Source organism: Hemicordylus capensis, chromosome 2, assembly GCF_027244095.1.
Source record: "Hemicordylus capensis ecotype Gifberg chromosome 2, rHemCap1.1.pri, whole genome shotgun sequence".
Classification (NCBI taxonomy): domain Eukaryota; kingdom Metazoa; phylum Chordata; class Lepidosauria; order Squamata; family Cordylidae; genus Hemicordylus; species Hemicordylus capensis.
The window spans coordinates 186,756,162-186,773,078 of NC_069658.1; the positions used below are offsets into that span (position 1 = coordinate 186,756,162).

Here is a 16,917-nt window from a genome sequence, read left to right on the forward strand (position 1 = left end):
TAGCCTCTTGCTTGGACCACCAGAAACTGAGGTTTGAACAAGGACACAGAGAGGCATCTTACAGAAGAGTTCACAGACATTTTCCCAGAGGCTGCTTTGATACAACTGGCATTTGGTGGACAGGATGAAGGAGGTAAAGGTAGCAGATCTGCTGTCCTGAACCTTCAGAATATGATGGGATAGGTGTACCTCTAGAAGCCAAAACAAAAAACCAACATGCAGATGCACATACCTGCCAAAAAACGCCTAACAGCTTCATTCTTAATACAGTTCCAATGGATGGTCATGTCAGAAACAGAATGGGAGTGGGGTTGTGTTTCCAATACACACAGTGGCTCTGTTAAGTCCATCATCAGGGGTGTGCAACCTCTTCAATCAGTACACACACACGCAATCATGAGGGGTGAGGTGCTGGCTGGAAGTTTGAGCAGCATATATTTAAGTGACAACCTAGGGCAGGTCATTGGGTAGAGAGTGACCTGCCCCATAACTTAATAGTTTAAAACTGAAGCAAGGCATCTCTTGCAAATCTATCTATAACACACAACGCACAGCTACGCTACAGCAACACTTTATTTGAATAATTAGAAAGATTACAAAACCAAGCAGAAAAACAAATGCAGAGGAAAGTTTGGGGAGGCTACAACGTAACGAATGCCTCCCTTTGAAAAGTCCGGTGCCCACCCGTTCACCCCACCTCCACCCCACCCCTTTCATATCACGGTGCTTGTACAAGTTTAGCCTTCTATATCCATCCGGTCACTATACCAGGGCCAGCCCTGGCAACATGACCCCTGCCCGCCACTCTCACCCACAGTTCCTTTTCCAATAAAACCATTCCCCATCCTTTCTCTTACCTTGTTAGAGACACTGGTCACTTCAGCCCTGCCCTTATTCAGGTTTATTGGTTCCAGATGAGAGACAGGTAAAGGATCAGTCTGTGGTTGCTGGGAAGCCATCAGCGGGTGCTTCCAACCACAATGCATCAGACAGGGTTGCCTAGGAACCCTAACACTATATCCAAGTCCTTTCTCTGCTTTTGGAATAAACAAGAGGACTGGCCTTAGGACACTGCAGGAACACACAGTGGCCAAAGGCTACCCCCTCACCCCCATCCCATCACTGCCCATGGCAGGGCTCCCACTTGACAGCTGGAAGAGTCAATCCTGCTCTCTGGTTAACAAGAAAACTCCGACAAACATTTCCCACTCTGGGATGTCATGGCTGTTACAGCTCAACTCTCTGCTCTTTTCTGCAGCACGGCTGCTTGCTGTCCTGACCAACTGTGCAAGACGCAAATTATGCAGGGTGCAAGGAGTGAGTAAAGCACCTCCCATATGAAATGGGGCCATCTGAAGCAGATTGGTGCAAGTGCCTGGGAAAAGAGCAGGCCCACCAAGGAGGTTAGGGCCACCATGCCTTACAGGGGAGTTTTCTCTCTCAGATACCACTCATATTCATATAGGGTTTTGAGTCCCTGGACAGTGACAGAAGTACAAGAATTTATCCTTAGAATCATGATTTAAGGTCTTTGTCATGGTCAGAGGGTAACCTGGACGGTTCTCTTTCAGAACCCACTCCTCTGTCCCCATAATCTAGAAGAAGGACTCCTTATCCCATTCTCTCAAGCCCCTTGAACTTTCCCTGCTGCATGCAGGACCAAATTTCACAGAAACTTTGAATCAGCAAACCAAACACTTCCATCTTATACATCAAAAAGCATGCTTCCGTCTCAACTAGTTCCAGATCATTCTTGATTAATGGCAGAGCAGGGGAGAAAAAGAAAGAACACATCCCAATTTCGCCACACACCCCATCAGCAAATTCAGCATGGGTTTTTCCAACCTGAATTCAAAGCCATTATAATGAGAGGAAGGAGTGATACGGTAAAATATAAAATGATTTTGCGGGGAGAATGACATGTGGCATCAGCCACTGGAACTCAGACATTCACCCCACCTTATGAAAAAAGTTGCATTGATACTGTTTCAACATTGGGGGAAACAAACTCCCTCTGATTTGGAAGTGTAAATATCCCCCAAACAGGCTGTTTAATTGTAACCAGTGATGAAACATTGTCTTATTGACACAGACACCCACCCACAACACCCACCAAACTGGTGGAGAGGAGGGAAAGAGAAGAGAATGTTCTTGGTCCTAGTGGAAGCAATGAGGTTGCTGGTGTTCGATTCATGGCTGCTGGTGGTATTGCATTGATGATTGTTGACTATTTTTGGCACGTCAAAGAGCCCTTTAAGCATCAGGTTCAGTTCACTGAGGTCAAATGATTGGGTGGTAGATTGTGCTGCATTCATTATTAGCCCCTTCCTGGAAAGGATGGAGTCATATTAGGAAGGTACAGCCATATCCATTCCAAACTTCATCTTGTGAGCCTGACTCTTGGCTTCAAAGAGAGCCTGCAGAAACAAAACAAAACATATATACTACAACCATACATGACACATAGGAACATAGGAAGCTGCCATATACTGAATCAGACCATTGGTCTATCTAGCTTAGTACTGTCTACACAGACTGGCAGCAGCTTCTCCAAGGTTGCAGGCAGGAATCTCAGTCTTATCTTGGAGATGCCAGGGAGGGAACTTGAAACCTAGATGCTCTTCCCAGAGTGACTCCATCCCCTAAGGGGAATATCTTACAGTGTTCACATATAGTCTCCCATTCATATGCAACCAGGGTGGACCCTGCTCAGCTAAGGGGACAAGTCATGCTTGCTACCACAAGAGCAGCTCTCCTCCGTGTGATCTAAATATAACTTAGTCCCAGAAAATGGAAACACACAGGATAGGTAGCAGACACAAGAATATCATTAGCAATATGGAAGCCAAGAGCCAATGTGGTATGGTGGTTAGATTGTTGGACCATTTGGGGAGATCAGAGTTCTAATTCTGTTAAGCCACAAATCTTGGTCTAGGCATTCAGAGTCTAAACCTACATCACATGGATGCTATGAGGATCGAGTGAGGGAAACTGATGTACCTGTTTTATCTTTCACAGTGGAAGATGCCATCATAAATAGATTCCAATGCAAACCAGTGGCAACATCTTAAGTAGTAATTAGATGCAAAAGTATAGATGCAATTGCAGTGCCAGCCAAGCTCCTGCCAAGTTCTATTGATGCACCTGGTTTGGAGGCATGGCCTGTGAGGCAGTTGACAATGCAGTTATCTCCCATGATTTCCAGGTTCCACTACCACAATGAGTCTTGCACCATGATCCATTTTCTCATTTTCCCCAAAGCCAGCTATGCATTTTGATTTTCTTTTGAATATCATTTTTCCAGCATGGAACTGTCTATATTTCAAGCAGACTCCACTTCATACAGTTTTCGATTAAATATCTAACCACAATGCAATTAGAAATAAAGGTCTTAGAACATACGATTCCCTTTGCTCTCTCTCTCTCCCCTCGTGTAGTTGTACGGTTTGCCACAAGGATTTAATACAGTAGCTTAATGAAGTCTCCACACAAGGGGAGAATGTATTCCATCACTGGTATAAGAATGGAACAGAATGGAATATTCCATGCCAGAAGAGAAATCCCTTGAGATTCTACATTAATGGAACAACTCTATCCGATCAGTGAAGAATCTCCTGCCAAAACTAATGGAACGTTCCACTCGCACACCCAACTAATTCTGGGCTGAGCAGGGAGCTGGAGAGCTGGTAGTGAAGGAGATTAGGATCACCCAACTGTCATGGTCAGATCAGTTAATGGAAGGGTTTAGGCTTATCAGGATTCCTAACCTCTTCAGGGGTGGAGGATCAATTACGATGGTCCGCCCTCTGAGGTATATGGATCCACCAAGATTCTGGATGGCTCTGGGGGATTTTCCTGCCAATATGGCTGGTGGTTGTGCTAAGGCCCTGGTTAACCTCTGGGATGAAGAAATGACCCAGCTATTGATAAAATCATTATCTTGTCAGTTGTAGTGCCAGACTGGCCCCCTGGCTTACCACAGAGAGCTACAGGAAGGTACTGGGGGACTTCTGCTCAACACCTTGGCCACTGGCCTATGCAGTCCTACATGTTTCCATCTTGTTGCCTATGCTTTTTAATATCTACTTGAAACCACAGGGAGGGATCATTCGGGGGCTTGGTGTGGTCTTCTGATGACACTGAGCTGTACGTCTTATTACTATCCCCAGCTGGAGAAGTTGTGGCTGTCCTTAACCGGTGTTTGGAGTCTGTGATGGGCTGGCGGAAGGTAAAAAAGCTGGAATTAAATCCAAACAATGGTTATTGCAGCTAGGGATTATGGGGAGTTGTAGTCACCAACATCTAGGAATGCCTGTTACAGGGAACACTTGTCAGGCGCCCACTGATCCAGGATTGAGTCGTTTTTCAACTCTGGATGGGGTTGAACTTCCCTTGAAAGAGTATGTTCGCAGCTTGGGAGTGCTCTGGGATCCAACCTTCCTCCTGGATGTCTAGGTGTCAGCTATGGCCAAGAGTGCAATTGCCTAGCTTTCGCTAGTGTGACACTCGTGCCCATTTCTGACTTAGAGGGACCTGGCTACTATTGTCACTTCGTCTTGACTACTGCAACATGTTCTACATGAGGGCATCCTTGAAGACCCTTGAGGAACTCAAGCTGGTATGGAATGCAGCAGCAAGAGGATGCATTGATCACATCACACCACCTCTATAACAGTTGCGCTGATTACCAGTGCATTTTCCGGTCATAATTCAAGGTGCTGGTTTTGACTTTTAAAGTGCCTTATGGCTTCAGGCAGTGGTTCTCAAACTGGGAACCTTCAGATGTTGCTACAACTCCCATCATCCCCAGCCACAATACATTGTAGCTGGGGCTGATGGGAGTTGTAGTTCAGCAACATCTGGAGGCTCCCAGTTTGGGAACCACTGGCTTAGGGCCGTTACCTGAAGAAATGCTTTCTCCCACTCAAATCTACCTGCCCTATAAGATCTCCCAGAGAGGCTCTCCTGTGCATCCCGCCACCTTCTGAGGCTTGATTGGTGGAAAGACAAGTGAGCCTTCTCTGGGGGATCCTCTCTCTGAAAGTCCCTGCCATCTGATCTTTGGATGACACTTTCCCTAGCAATTAAAAAAAAAAAAAAAAGTTTGACGAGGCTTCTAATTCAGCAAGTCCTCCTCAATACTGTCTGGTTTTTATTGGTTTTTATTGGTCTCTCCCTTTCTTTTTTTGCATCATGTTCTTTGTAGGATGTCTTTATGATTGCTGTTGAGCTTTTATTGTGTTTTTATTATTGTATTCTTTTAATTCTTAGCTACCTAGAAGATGCAGGAAAAGGCAGGGTATACATTTTTAAATAAATAAAACCCTTCAAAGCTACTATAGATTAAAAAACCTACAGCGATATGCAGCCCTCACTTCCTGTAAAGGTAAAGTGTGCCGTCAAGTCAATTTCGACTCCTGGCACCCACAAAGCCCTGTGGTTTTCTTTGGTAGAATACAGGAGGGGTTTACCATTGCCTCCTCCCGTGCAGTATAAGATGATGCCTTTCAGCATCCTCCTATATTGCTGCTGCCCGATATAGTACCAGTGGGGATTCGAACTGGCAACCTTCTGCTTGCTCGTCTAGCACTTTCCCGCTGTACCTGTACTCATTTGAAAAATAACACATGGGTGGTAGAATCATCATGTCAACAGGAGGAATCACTATGTCTGCTTTTCAATGGAGCTAACATTACCTGCCTAGCATTGGTCACCATTCTAATGGTGGACTTGAATTGCAAGTGCTGATCAACTGCACTGGAACCCCTTTAAATGCTACACTTCTCAAGTGTAGAAGGGTTCTCTAAAGAGGTGCACAGTTACTAGGAGAGGCACAAACTACCCCACTGCCCTAAGCCTGCCTCCCATGTTGGGTCTGGGCAACTTTTAACAGTGTCATGATTTGGAACCCTAACCGGAATTCTCGCAACCAACGTAGCTTCGATGGCATTAAACCATCTATATTAACTGGCAGATTTGAAGGTCAATGGAAGCCACTGCACACTTATTTATTTAGCTTCTCTGAGGGTCAGGAACTGTAGAAGTATTCCACAATTGTGCATCTCATCATGCTGGTTCAGCATTTTGAAGCTGAAGGGCAAATCCCCGGGTGGGTGGAAAAAGAGGACCAGATCATTACACAACTCACCGGGTGATGGACGTAGGCTTGGCATACATAGCACCAGACAGAGAGGTCCGCAAAACTGAGCGCCAGTGGATGCCCAGATTCCAAGTTGTGAGTTATCATGTGCTGATTGATATAGCGGCCACAACCAACCTGAACAAGAGGGAAACAAGGTAGTCTTAGAGGATGATGCCAGTAGCCCAGGAAACAAACCCCTAGCGATCGGAAGATTTTAAGTGCACCAATCCAGAAAGTCACCTCAAGCTCAGTCCTCTCTGCACCAAAGTAAGACTGCCCACAGATGAGCATGACTGATCTGTGTATACCCATCCCTTCAACTTAACATTTTACTTACAGTCAAAAACAAAACAAACACACAACATTCAAACAAGTTAACAACAAACAACTTTAGAAAGACCATTCAGAAACTGGTCCAGAATGCAGCCATGAGAGTCTTGAACGGTCCAAGATCACAGTACACCAGTATTCCATGAGCTGCACCGGCTACCAGACAATTTTCCAGGCATAATTCAAAGGGCTGATGTGGACCTTTGTGGCAACCAGCTGGTCCGGTCTTCCTTCCGAGACATTTCCTTTAAGGATTGCTGAGCTCACCCAATTAGCTCTTCGCTGCCTTCCTGACTCTTTGTCAGGAAATACAAACAACTCAAGCTCACCTATATAGCCTCACCTTGGCTGCTACATTTCTCTTTCTTATTCCTCTCCTTGTAGCTTTTAGGTAGTAACCTTTAAGGTAGTATGGGATGGCTTTCGACACAGGAGGTTTACAAATGGAAATGCTACACCACTTCAACACAAATAACTAGGTTTTACTATTTTGTTAATAACATTCATTTCTGACAACTGTATGTACAAATACATATTTGTATTTGTAATACTGAGATAAGAACATTAAAAAAAAAAAAAAGGACACAAGAACAGCCTTGCTGGATCAGGCCCATGGTAGGGATGTGCACGAACTTGTTCGGAGTCCCTTTTATGGTCTTTGAGCCTGGAAGTGGCCTATAGCCCTCCAACTAAATAGCCCCAGGTGTGGTAGCCTTGCCTCTGATCATCTAGCCCCCTGATAATCTTGGTTGCCCTCTTCTGCACCTTTTCCAGTTCTACAACATCCTTTTTTTAGATGTGGTGACCAGAAGTGTACGCAGTACTCCAGGTGTGGCCACACCATCGTTTTGTATAAGGACATTATAATATTAGCCGTTTTATTTTCAATCCCCTTCCTAGTGATCCCTAGCATGGAATTGGCCTTTTTCACAGCTGCCACACATTGAGTCAACACTTTCAACGAGCTGTCAACCACAACCCCAAGATCAGCTCAGATCCCATCAGGGTATACTTGAAGTTGGGGTTTTTCGTCCCAATGTGCATCACTTTACACTTGCCAACACTGAACTGCATTTGCCATTTTGTCACCCACTCACCCAATTTGGAGAGATCCTTTTGGAACTCTTCACAATCCATTTTGGATTTCTAACAAACAATTTGAGCCCAGGCTTTGTTTTAAATAAAAGAAAGCCCCATAGCTTTCTAACTTGTACTGTTTTCCCTTTCTTAACTTATGCTTTTATTTCTTTATAGAGAAATCCCCTCTCTTCCCTCAAGTAGTCAGGCTTCCCAAACTTTAATCATCATCATCTGGGAGCATACGTAGGTTCATGGCAAAGTCTGTGAGAAATTTATACGGGTGGTTTTGTATGATTTGAAATCCTCTCTAGATGAAGAATTACCATGGTGTCACTCTTGCATGCATGGTGCTTGGCTGTGATTACATCATCACATCAAGATGGCCACCATGACATGCATATTAAACCTCATTATCTCAGTAATTATTTGGCCAATTTTGTTGTGTAAGGCGTCATTGAAAAAGGTATTTTCACAAGCTACAAAACATTACCATATAATTTCTGGTGAGAGAGAGTGAGTGAGAGAGAGATAGAGAGATAGATATTTTTTTACTTACTAAAAAGTAGGAGAGAAGGTGATTTTTAACACCAATTTTGAACTAATTGGTTGGGATCCTTGCTTAGCCTTAATCGGAGTAGTCCCACTGAAATAACTGGAATTCCATTTGCTCTGGACAAACTTAAATACTCCTCCCACATGAATCTGCCCGGCCCATACAAACTTGCAGAGAAGGCCTCCTGCATCTGCAGCTGCTATCTGGGAGCCCTTTGGCTATCTGTGGTGGCCCCCTCCCTGTGGAATTCTCTCCCACAGGAGATTTGGTTTGCTCCCTCTTCTGACGACATTCTGGCACCTTCTAAAAATGTATCTCTCTCAACAGGTTTTTTAAAATCACTGCTCCCTAGGAAACTGTTTTTAATATGGATTTAGCCTTCTTATGTCTTGCATTTGTATACTGTCTGGCAATTTATATAAGTGGTTGCTTTGTGTACTTTTTATTTTGTTGTGTTATGTAAGCCACCTTGGCATTTTGAAGAAAGGTTGGGACATATAGTCTTTAAAAATGCATACAATCAGTAATTGCAGGGACTAAGAACTCTTACGAAAAGGCCTAGGAAACAAAAAAAAAAACACAGCTTGGCCTGAGTGCCAGAGAGGTAACAGAGTGGGCACTAGATGAGTTTCCCTGCAGAAAGCATTCCACAAATGGAGCCCCACTCCCTCTCCCCTGTCACCACTCACCACACTTCAGCCACAGGAGGGCTGCTGAAGATTATCTTATTGTATGGGCTGGCTCCTTAGGAGGTTGGCCATCTTTCAGGTCCCAAGCTGCGTAGGGCATTTAAGGTAAGAACCAGCACTTTGGATTACGCTCAGTAACAGACTGGGAGCTAGGGCAGTTTTTAAAGCACTGGCAAGAAGTATTTCCACTGTCCAGTCCCACTCAGCAGTCTGATGACTGTATCGGAAACCCTTTCAGTCAAAAGGCATCTCAATTAAGGGGCAACACTTTTAAAGTTTTAAAAATATTAAGGTATTTAAGAACTGTGCAGGTGGCAAGCACCATTTTCAGAGGCATTCCCCAATCTTCTGTCACAGAGGAGAGAATGCCCGCTACAACACATGCACGCATCATAATGCCTGCTACAACACATGCATACATAAGCTGAACACAAACAACTGTCAAAATCACAACACGCACATTCATTCCATTACTATATTAAAACTAATTTTGGTTGGAGGACTATGATTTCTGTCATCAGGTGACATCCCTACTATATTTTAATTTACAGATGGTGATAGAGCAGCAGGTAAGTCAACAGGATATTTGAATACAGCTAACCCTGAGGGAGTTAATTTCTGAGGGAGATAATGTCAAGATCGTATTGAAACATCCTATTACACCTCTTAACCCAGACACTGTTAATTTCAGTTTATAGGTTGGCAAGCAGCCTGGGTGTGACTTGCCCAAGGCCACCCAAGTTAGCAAATGGCCGAACAAGAGATCCAAACTCAAGTCTTCCAGACACAATATGCTCCGTGTCACAGCAGGCTGCATAGGCTGCTTTACCTTGTAGCAAAGCAGACAGACCCAGTTCTCAGTTTGGCTGCCACATTCTGCACAGGGCTCCCATACATTCAAGCCAGATGGAGGTACAGGTAGCACCAAGTCAAGGTGAGGGCACCACGGTAGAGGCGTCACGGCATAAAACAGCCCCTGGTGGGGGAAAGACAGTATAATCTCTATATTCTGGCACCAAGCAAAACTCCAGTTTTCTCCAAACTCAGGAAATCCCGCTGGCTCAAGGCCTTCCTCTCCTACTCCAGCCCATCCCTCCTGAACACTCACGCCATCCGACAGATCTTTTCCAGGTAGTTCACAGAAGGAAGAACAGCCTCCTGTGGCTTCATCAAGCAGAATAATCTCAGTTGGAGAAGGCTGGAAAGCTGGTGGGCTCACCTGGTTGAAAGTGGTGGGGACGGGAGAGAAAGAAGAAAGGGACTGAGATTCTGCCTCCAGAGTATGAGAGGAACTTGAAATCTTGTTATACCAAAACTGCCACCTGCAGACCTACAGTTCTCAAAAACAAAGGAGCTTCCTCCACACAGGTAGAGGCCATTGCTGGATCAGGCATATACTCCCCACACCCATCTTGGGTCTTACGGAAGTCTTGACTGGGCCAAGTGGCAAGATGGCCATCCTCTCCCAGTTTCATGGCTCCAGCCCCCCATGCCTTCAAATCCAAACTCCCAAGTAAGCTAGCCTTGTTTAAAAACAAACCCCTGTACTTGATATCTAGAGCAGGGGTTCCTAGCTTGTGGTACTTCAGATGTTGCTGACCTACAACTCCCATCGTCCCCAGCCACAATAAATTGTAGCTGGGGATGATGGGAGTTGTAGTTCATCAACATCTAGATCCAGTTGGGAACTCCTGATCTAGAGTACTACTCTTCAATTAGTAGGTTTGGAGCAAAAAATGGGTTACACCCCAACCTAGCTGATACCAACAATACTTTTCTTTTTTCTTTTAAAGAGAGACTATGAGAGTGGTTGGAAGAGGAAGAGATGGAAGAGACAGACAGACATATTGATATCGACAGACATTTTGAAATTGGTTCCATACTACAGATTGGCGTCCCAAGTCCGAAAAAGCTGAAGTCTGAATCTGGAGGAGAAGTTTTCAAGTTGTGTTCTAGGGAACCCTGAGGGTTCCCTGTAATCATAATGGGATCTTTAACATCAATCAGTATTGGAGAACAAGTTTCACTGGAAGACAGCTTGCTCACTACTATCAATCTGTCTCTGCCATGCGCAGCTACAAGGGAGTGCTGGGACTGTGCCATGGTGCACTCTCAATTCATGTGGAGTTGATAGTGAAGCCCTACAGGCCTGAATGGACTGGAGCACAGTCTAAACATGCCACAGAATCCTTTGCAATAGGCAGGGATACTGTGGCAAGCAAGCTGATGTGGAAAGTGTTCCCTGAATACAGAAAATGTGAAACCACCAGTTTAGAGGAATATATAGCACCTACCTCCGTTTCTTTGCTGGGAGACTCTGCTTCACCAGAGGAATTCCCTGTTGACGTGTCTCTGCTCTGAGTGGGCTCTGCTGGTTCAGTCTTGTCAGGAGAGCATCTGACCTTCTGTCTGGCCCCACCCACTGAACTGGAGTCAGAAGAAAGAGAGCCCGAAGCAGTCTCACTCTCCTCTGTGGGGTGATCTTCTAATTGGAGGGAGCCCAAAGCTATGACTGCATCATCCACTGATACCACAGGCGGAACGGGAAGGTTTGCATCCACATCATCTACAGGCTGAACTGTGGGGCTTGCAATCACATTAGCCACAGATGGGGCCATGGGGCTTCTGATCACCTCAGTCACAGTCTCCATAAATTGAGCTGTAGGACTTGCAAGCAACTCAGGGGGGCCGTCTATGGAGATTTCATTTGGAATGGGAGTTCCCTTCCCAGCCCGAGTCCTGGGCTTTTCCCTCAGAAGGGCAGGCACTGGAGAAAGGAAGAGTGGGGGGGAAAGACATATTTATTACTATTAGTGCAACGCCCACCAAAATGGTGGGACAGACATGGCAATGGGACCATGAAGTTGGGCTATAGCCAAGAAGCCGGGCAACTACCAGCCCAAGCTTCCCTTCCCAACTCCATTAATCTCACCTTCCTTGTCCTTGGCTCCTGCTTCCTCTCTCTTGCCCCTGTCCTCTGCACTCTTGCCTCCGGCCCCTGCTACCGTCTCCTCCCTGGAGTCCCTTTCTGCTGCAGTCCCTCCCTGTGGCAGTGCTAAGTAGCGAAGAGGCTTTTGTGACATCAGCAGTTATTCTAATCACCCCCACTGCTGCCTCATACAGGGACCTCGGCTCTTTTCCTGCGGTGTCTTGGTTGCTAGGTGTGCAAAACCATAAAGCGGAGGATGGGTGGAATGACAGCGGAAATCCCAAAAGCCCCACTCAGAGAAACAGTCCTATTCCCATAGACAGTTGCTCACACAGTGCGCAAGGCAACGTGGGCAGGAGGAGCCCCACCTACACTGTCGTGCTCGTGTAAACAATGTCGACAGTGTTACACACTTCAGGGCATTTCCGCTCTGGCAGAAAGTTGCGCAAATGCAGTTGCACAACAACAGGATGCCCACTGTTTTCAAGGGACGTCCTGATACGCAACTGTGTCTGCACAACTTCCTGCTGGAGCAGAACTGCCCTGGGGTGCAGCATCTTCAACACGGTTTCCACACACACAACGGTGTGGGCGGGTCTCTTACTGCCCACCTTGCAAGGCACAGTATGTGAGTGAGTTTGGGGGGGAAGGGCTATTCCTGGAGTTTTCTCCCAGATGATGGGCTGCGGCCTTCCCAAAGCTGCTCTGTCACCTGGCTCTCCCTCTCCCTCCAAGGTAGCCCCTCTCCTGCAGGACAGATGGTGGGGATGGATGGGGAAATTTGGCCTTAAAGATATATTGCAGCTGGGCAAGTGCCAGGCTTCCTGCCACAGCTAGCTTTGCACATTTATTCCCCACCCCCCCGCCGCCCCCCGCTTCATTTCCTTCCTCTCCCTAGGTGAAGGCAGTGACACGTTGTTCCAAGAGTGGGGGACGTGGTTTTGGCATACACTGATTGTATTTCAAGGCATTTGTTTTTGGGATAGCAAACATATGTTGAAACCACTCCTACCACCCTTGGGACACAGGGCTGTATTCACTCCTCACTGCTTTGGAACCTTATCTCCACTCCCTACCTCAAGCCCCTAGTTCCTTCCATGTTACAATCTTTCTTTGTGGCCAGTCTCAGAAGAGACCCACCAAATTTTGAAGTGTGGCCAATGCAGAAATGGGCTCTGGATGGGCAAACAGTAGTCCAAACCTTCCATCCTAGCTGGTTCCTGCTTCTTCTAGGTTTGTCACTTTTTGACAGTTGCCTATCTTTTAAAGCCATTTTAATAGGCTAAAATGTAGCTGTTGTATATTACTCTGCAGCACAGGCTGACTTTGCAGTTGGAGCTTGGAATGTCAGGAATTGCAAAACAGGATAGAGAGCAAGGACTGGTGTTCTGGCCGGTGATGTCACAACTGACCTTCACAAGTAATGATGATGTCACAACTGCACTTGTTTGTTCCTAGGAGGATGTGGCATTTGGGACACTCTCACAGCTCTCCTCAAACACCTTCCCAATCCTCTCCTACTCACATCAGTGAAGCAGTTGAGGATTAACACAGACAGGCTGACACATGGGCATTTTGAATATTGCGAGAGAAGATGATTGTTTATATAGTTCTCCACACCCCCATGTGCTCAAAACCTGTAATATACACATTATTCCAATAATTTAATTTAATTTAATTTAATTTAATTTAATTATTTATTTGAGTTCTATACCACCCATAATCCTAACAACCCAGTAGTATTACTCCTAGATTTCAAATTGTGCAGGGGGGCAGGCTGAGGTTGAGAAGTAATGGCTTGCCTAAAGCCACCCAGGGAGTTAATGATATAAACTGGGGGACTTCCCAGTCTGCAGCTCTCACACTTTGCCAACACACTATAGTGGCTCATGAGAGTCAATATTGCAGACCCGAAGCCATCGCAGATGCTATGGGATATTTACCTTCCAGTCGGAGACTTGCCCAATACTTGCGGTGCACAGCTGTAACACGGGCTAAAGACTGCAGGGCACTGGGATGGGGAGGCTTGAGGCGTCCCAGTGGGGGTGGAGGATCCCCCAGGAGGCTGCGTGTGCACATGGCCATAGACTCTGAGATCGACTCTAGGTTGTAGCCACCCTGAAACAGGGAAACAGAAGGATTAGAGACTCTGTCTCCACTGCACTGCAGCAAATTGACTGATCTACCCCACAACCCCACCAAAGCTTAATACAAAAAAAGCAAGCTTCAAGCCTTCATAACCCATGCTTCCAGGACAAATTAGGGTTGATTGCTACAGGAAACAGAGGGCATTGTCCATTGCCTCTAGTGCTTCAACTCAAAACCAGCTTTCCAGTGATGATTCTCTTTCCTGGTTAGTCACCAATCGTTCAAACCCCATAGTGTATACATATACATCACTAGTTTATACATACTGTATATTAATGTATACATATAAGTTGTGATTTCTTTGATAGGAGTTGTTGTTCAACAACAGCTGGAGAGCCAGAGGTTGCCTTCCCCTGTTTTAGATCGTTTAACAAATTAAAAAGCAAGGGTCCCAATATAGAACCCTGGATGACCACACTTTTTACTTCTCTTCATTGTGAAAATAATCTATGTATTCCTACCGTCTACTTCCTATTGTTTAAAGAGTTACCAATCCAAAAGAAGACCTCTTATTATCTCTTGACTACTAAATTTAGTAGCGATGTAACTGAAGGCGAGAGGCGATTCTGTAGGTAGACAGGCGCCAAGCTCCAGAAGGCTTTGAAGGTAAGAACCAGGACTTTGAATTGAATTCGGAAGCGAATGGGTAACCAGTGAAGCGACTGCAGGAGAGGTGTTACCCTATCATATCTTTTGGCACTCACAGGTAGGTGAGCCGCTGCATTCTGGACCCGCTAAAGCTTCCCAATCGTCTTCAAAGGTAACCCTAGGTAAAGCGCATTACAGTAATCTAAGCGGGAGATGACAAGGGCATGAGTCACTGTCGTTAGGGCCTGCTGATCAAGCTAAGGGCATAACTGGCAAACCAGATTAAGCTGGGCAAATGCACTTCTAGCCACAGCCTCCACCTGTTGTTCAAGCAGGAGGCACGAGTCCAAAAGAACCCCCAAGTCACGGACAAGCTCCTTTGGGGGCAGCGCCACCCCATCCAAAAAACGGTTTGGATCCAACTGTTGGCCAGTACGAGGGCTGAATAAGAGCAGCTCAGTCCTAGTGGGGTTTAGTCTGAGCTTATTTTGAGTCATCCAGATCTTAACAGCTTCCAGACATCAAGCAAGCACAGAAACAGCATCCCCAGCATGGTGTGGGATGGCAATCTACAGCTGAGTATCATCAGCGTATTGATGGAATCTCACTCCAAACTGGCAAATGACCTGACCCAGCGGCTTCATATAGATGTTAAAAGGCATAGGGGCAAGAACTGAACCCTGGGGAACTCCATAAAGAAGTGGACACAGGTCAGAACACCTGTCCTCAATGCATACCGACTGGACATACCCACTAAGGTACGAACGGAACCACTGCAAAACAGTGCCCCCAATACTCAACGCACGCAGGCAGTCGAGAAGGATAGCATGATCAATAGTGTCAAAAGGCCGCTGAGAGATCTAAAAGGACCAAGAGAGGGACACTACCCTCGTCAAGGTCCCAAAGAAGGTCATCTACCAGAGTGACCAGTGCTGTCCTCATGCTATGCCGAGGCCTGAAACCCGACTGATAACAATTAAGGTAACTGGTTTCCTCCAAAACCCTCTCAAGCTGGGCACATACAACCCTCTCCAACACCTTCACTACAAAAGGGAGGTTGGAGATCGGCCTATAGTTGTCAAAGACCTCAGGGTCCAGGGAGGGTTTCTTCAAGTGAAGGCGAACCATCGCCTCTTTAAGGGCTGCTGGCACAAAACCCTCATGTAGCGAGGAGTTAACCAACTCCTGTAGCCAAGAATTTCTATTCCCACCGGCTGTTCTAACCAGCCAAGGGCAAGGGTCCAAGCAACACGTTGCAGCACCCACACCCAAAAGAATTGTATCCATATCCTCAACAAACTCAAAGGTGTCCCATGTAACATCACCTTGTGATGCAGATTGCAGAGCATACCAGAGCAGTGAGTAAAGCACACTGTTCGTCTCAAGGCCAGACATGGAGCTCATCACAGCAATCACTAAAAAATACACACACACACACACACACACACACACACACACACACACACACACAGAGCCACTGTCCATTTCTTGTCACAACACTACCACACAAACAAAACAAACCCCAGCTCAAGGAAGGCAGGCACCCAAGTTTCACCTTTGTCAGTCTGAGATCCAACAAACCCAGATCGTTACAGCAGCTATAGCACAGCACTTTAGCAAGTGCTAAATCAGCAAGTGAAAAACAGGCCTTCCAAATAGCGCTTGAATTTGGATTGAAACAGGGTTGTTCTGTCCCAAGCTCAAAACAGGCCCTTTATTTAGAGGGTGTTTTGTTTCAAACTCAAAACACTCAAAACAGCCTATTTCAAGTAAAAATGTTTCAACGCTGAAACATCCTGCGTATCCTTAGTGGTTACACAGGAAGTTAGCTAGTGCTACATTGGTTCTTCTAGTCCTCTGGCAAAGAGCCCAGTTTTAGGGACAAGTTACTCTTTTTCTTTCTCTCTCTCTTTCTTTCTAAAAGGAAATCAGCATTTTCACATTTGAGTTCTTTAAGAACTCCTGAGTGGATACCGTCTGTACCCAGTGATATGTTAATTTTAAATTTGTTGATACACCTAAGGTTACCATCTCCTGTCACCTCTATTTTTACTTACTTTAAAAAAATGATACAATTTTCAGACTTCCTTCCTGAACATATCAGTACAGGCATGACTATCTACGCCATAGGTTTAAAAGCTGCTTGGCAATGTTTTTGATGTTAAAAGCCAGCAGCCTGATTTAATTTCTGTTTCTTTTCTACAGACTCTCAGCTTGTCCCAAAATGATCCCCAGTGCCTAACAAATCCAATCTTGACACTAATGTGTGACCCATGCACAAAGACCCTCAACTGTGCCCATTTAGTTGGTCCGTTTAGCACATGGAACAAGTAACATTTTTGAGAATGCTGCCTCAGAGGACTTGATTTCCAGCATCCTATCGAGCAATCTAAATTTGGTTTCCAGGACTTCCCAACTGCGAGGCTGTTTACATGAGCAGCCAGACCTGATCCCGGCG

The 16,917-nt window shown here is 45.7% G+C and overlaps 1 protein-coding gene across 4 annotated transcripts in view; it reads right to left on the minus strand.

Moving 5' to 3' along the window:
* Positions 1–555: 555 nt before the first annotated feature.
* Positions 556–16,917, minus strand: part of HDAC6 (histone deacetylase 6) — a 54,771-nt gene continuing 38,409 nt past the window's right edge. For 3 of the 4 annotated variants that reach the window (XM_053293747.1, XM_053293748.1, XM_053293750.1), the window contains 6 exons: positions 13,667–13,841; positions 11,089–11,561; positions 9,903–10,013; positions 9,624–9,770; positions 6,149–6,277; positions 556–2,417 (listed from right to left, as the gene is read on the minus strand). In XM_053293747.1, the coding sequence (XP_053149722.1) occupies positions 2,349–2,417; positions 6,149–6,277; positions 9,624–9,770; positions 9,903–10,013; positions 11,089–11,561; positions 13,667–13,841 (1,104 nt within the window). In that variant the 3' untranslated portion in view covers positions 556–2,348. The remainder of the gene's footprint in view (positions 2,418–6,148; positions 6,278–9,623; positions 9,771–9,902; positions 10,014–11,088; positions 11,562–13,666; positions 13,842–16,917) is intronic. The other variant, XM_053293749.1, reaches the window with a different exon arrangement.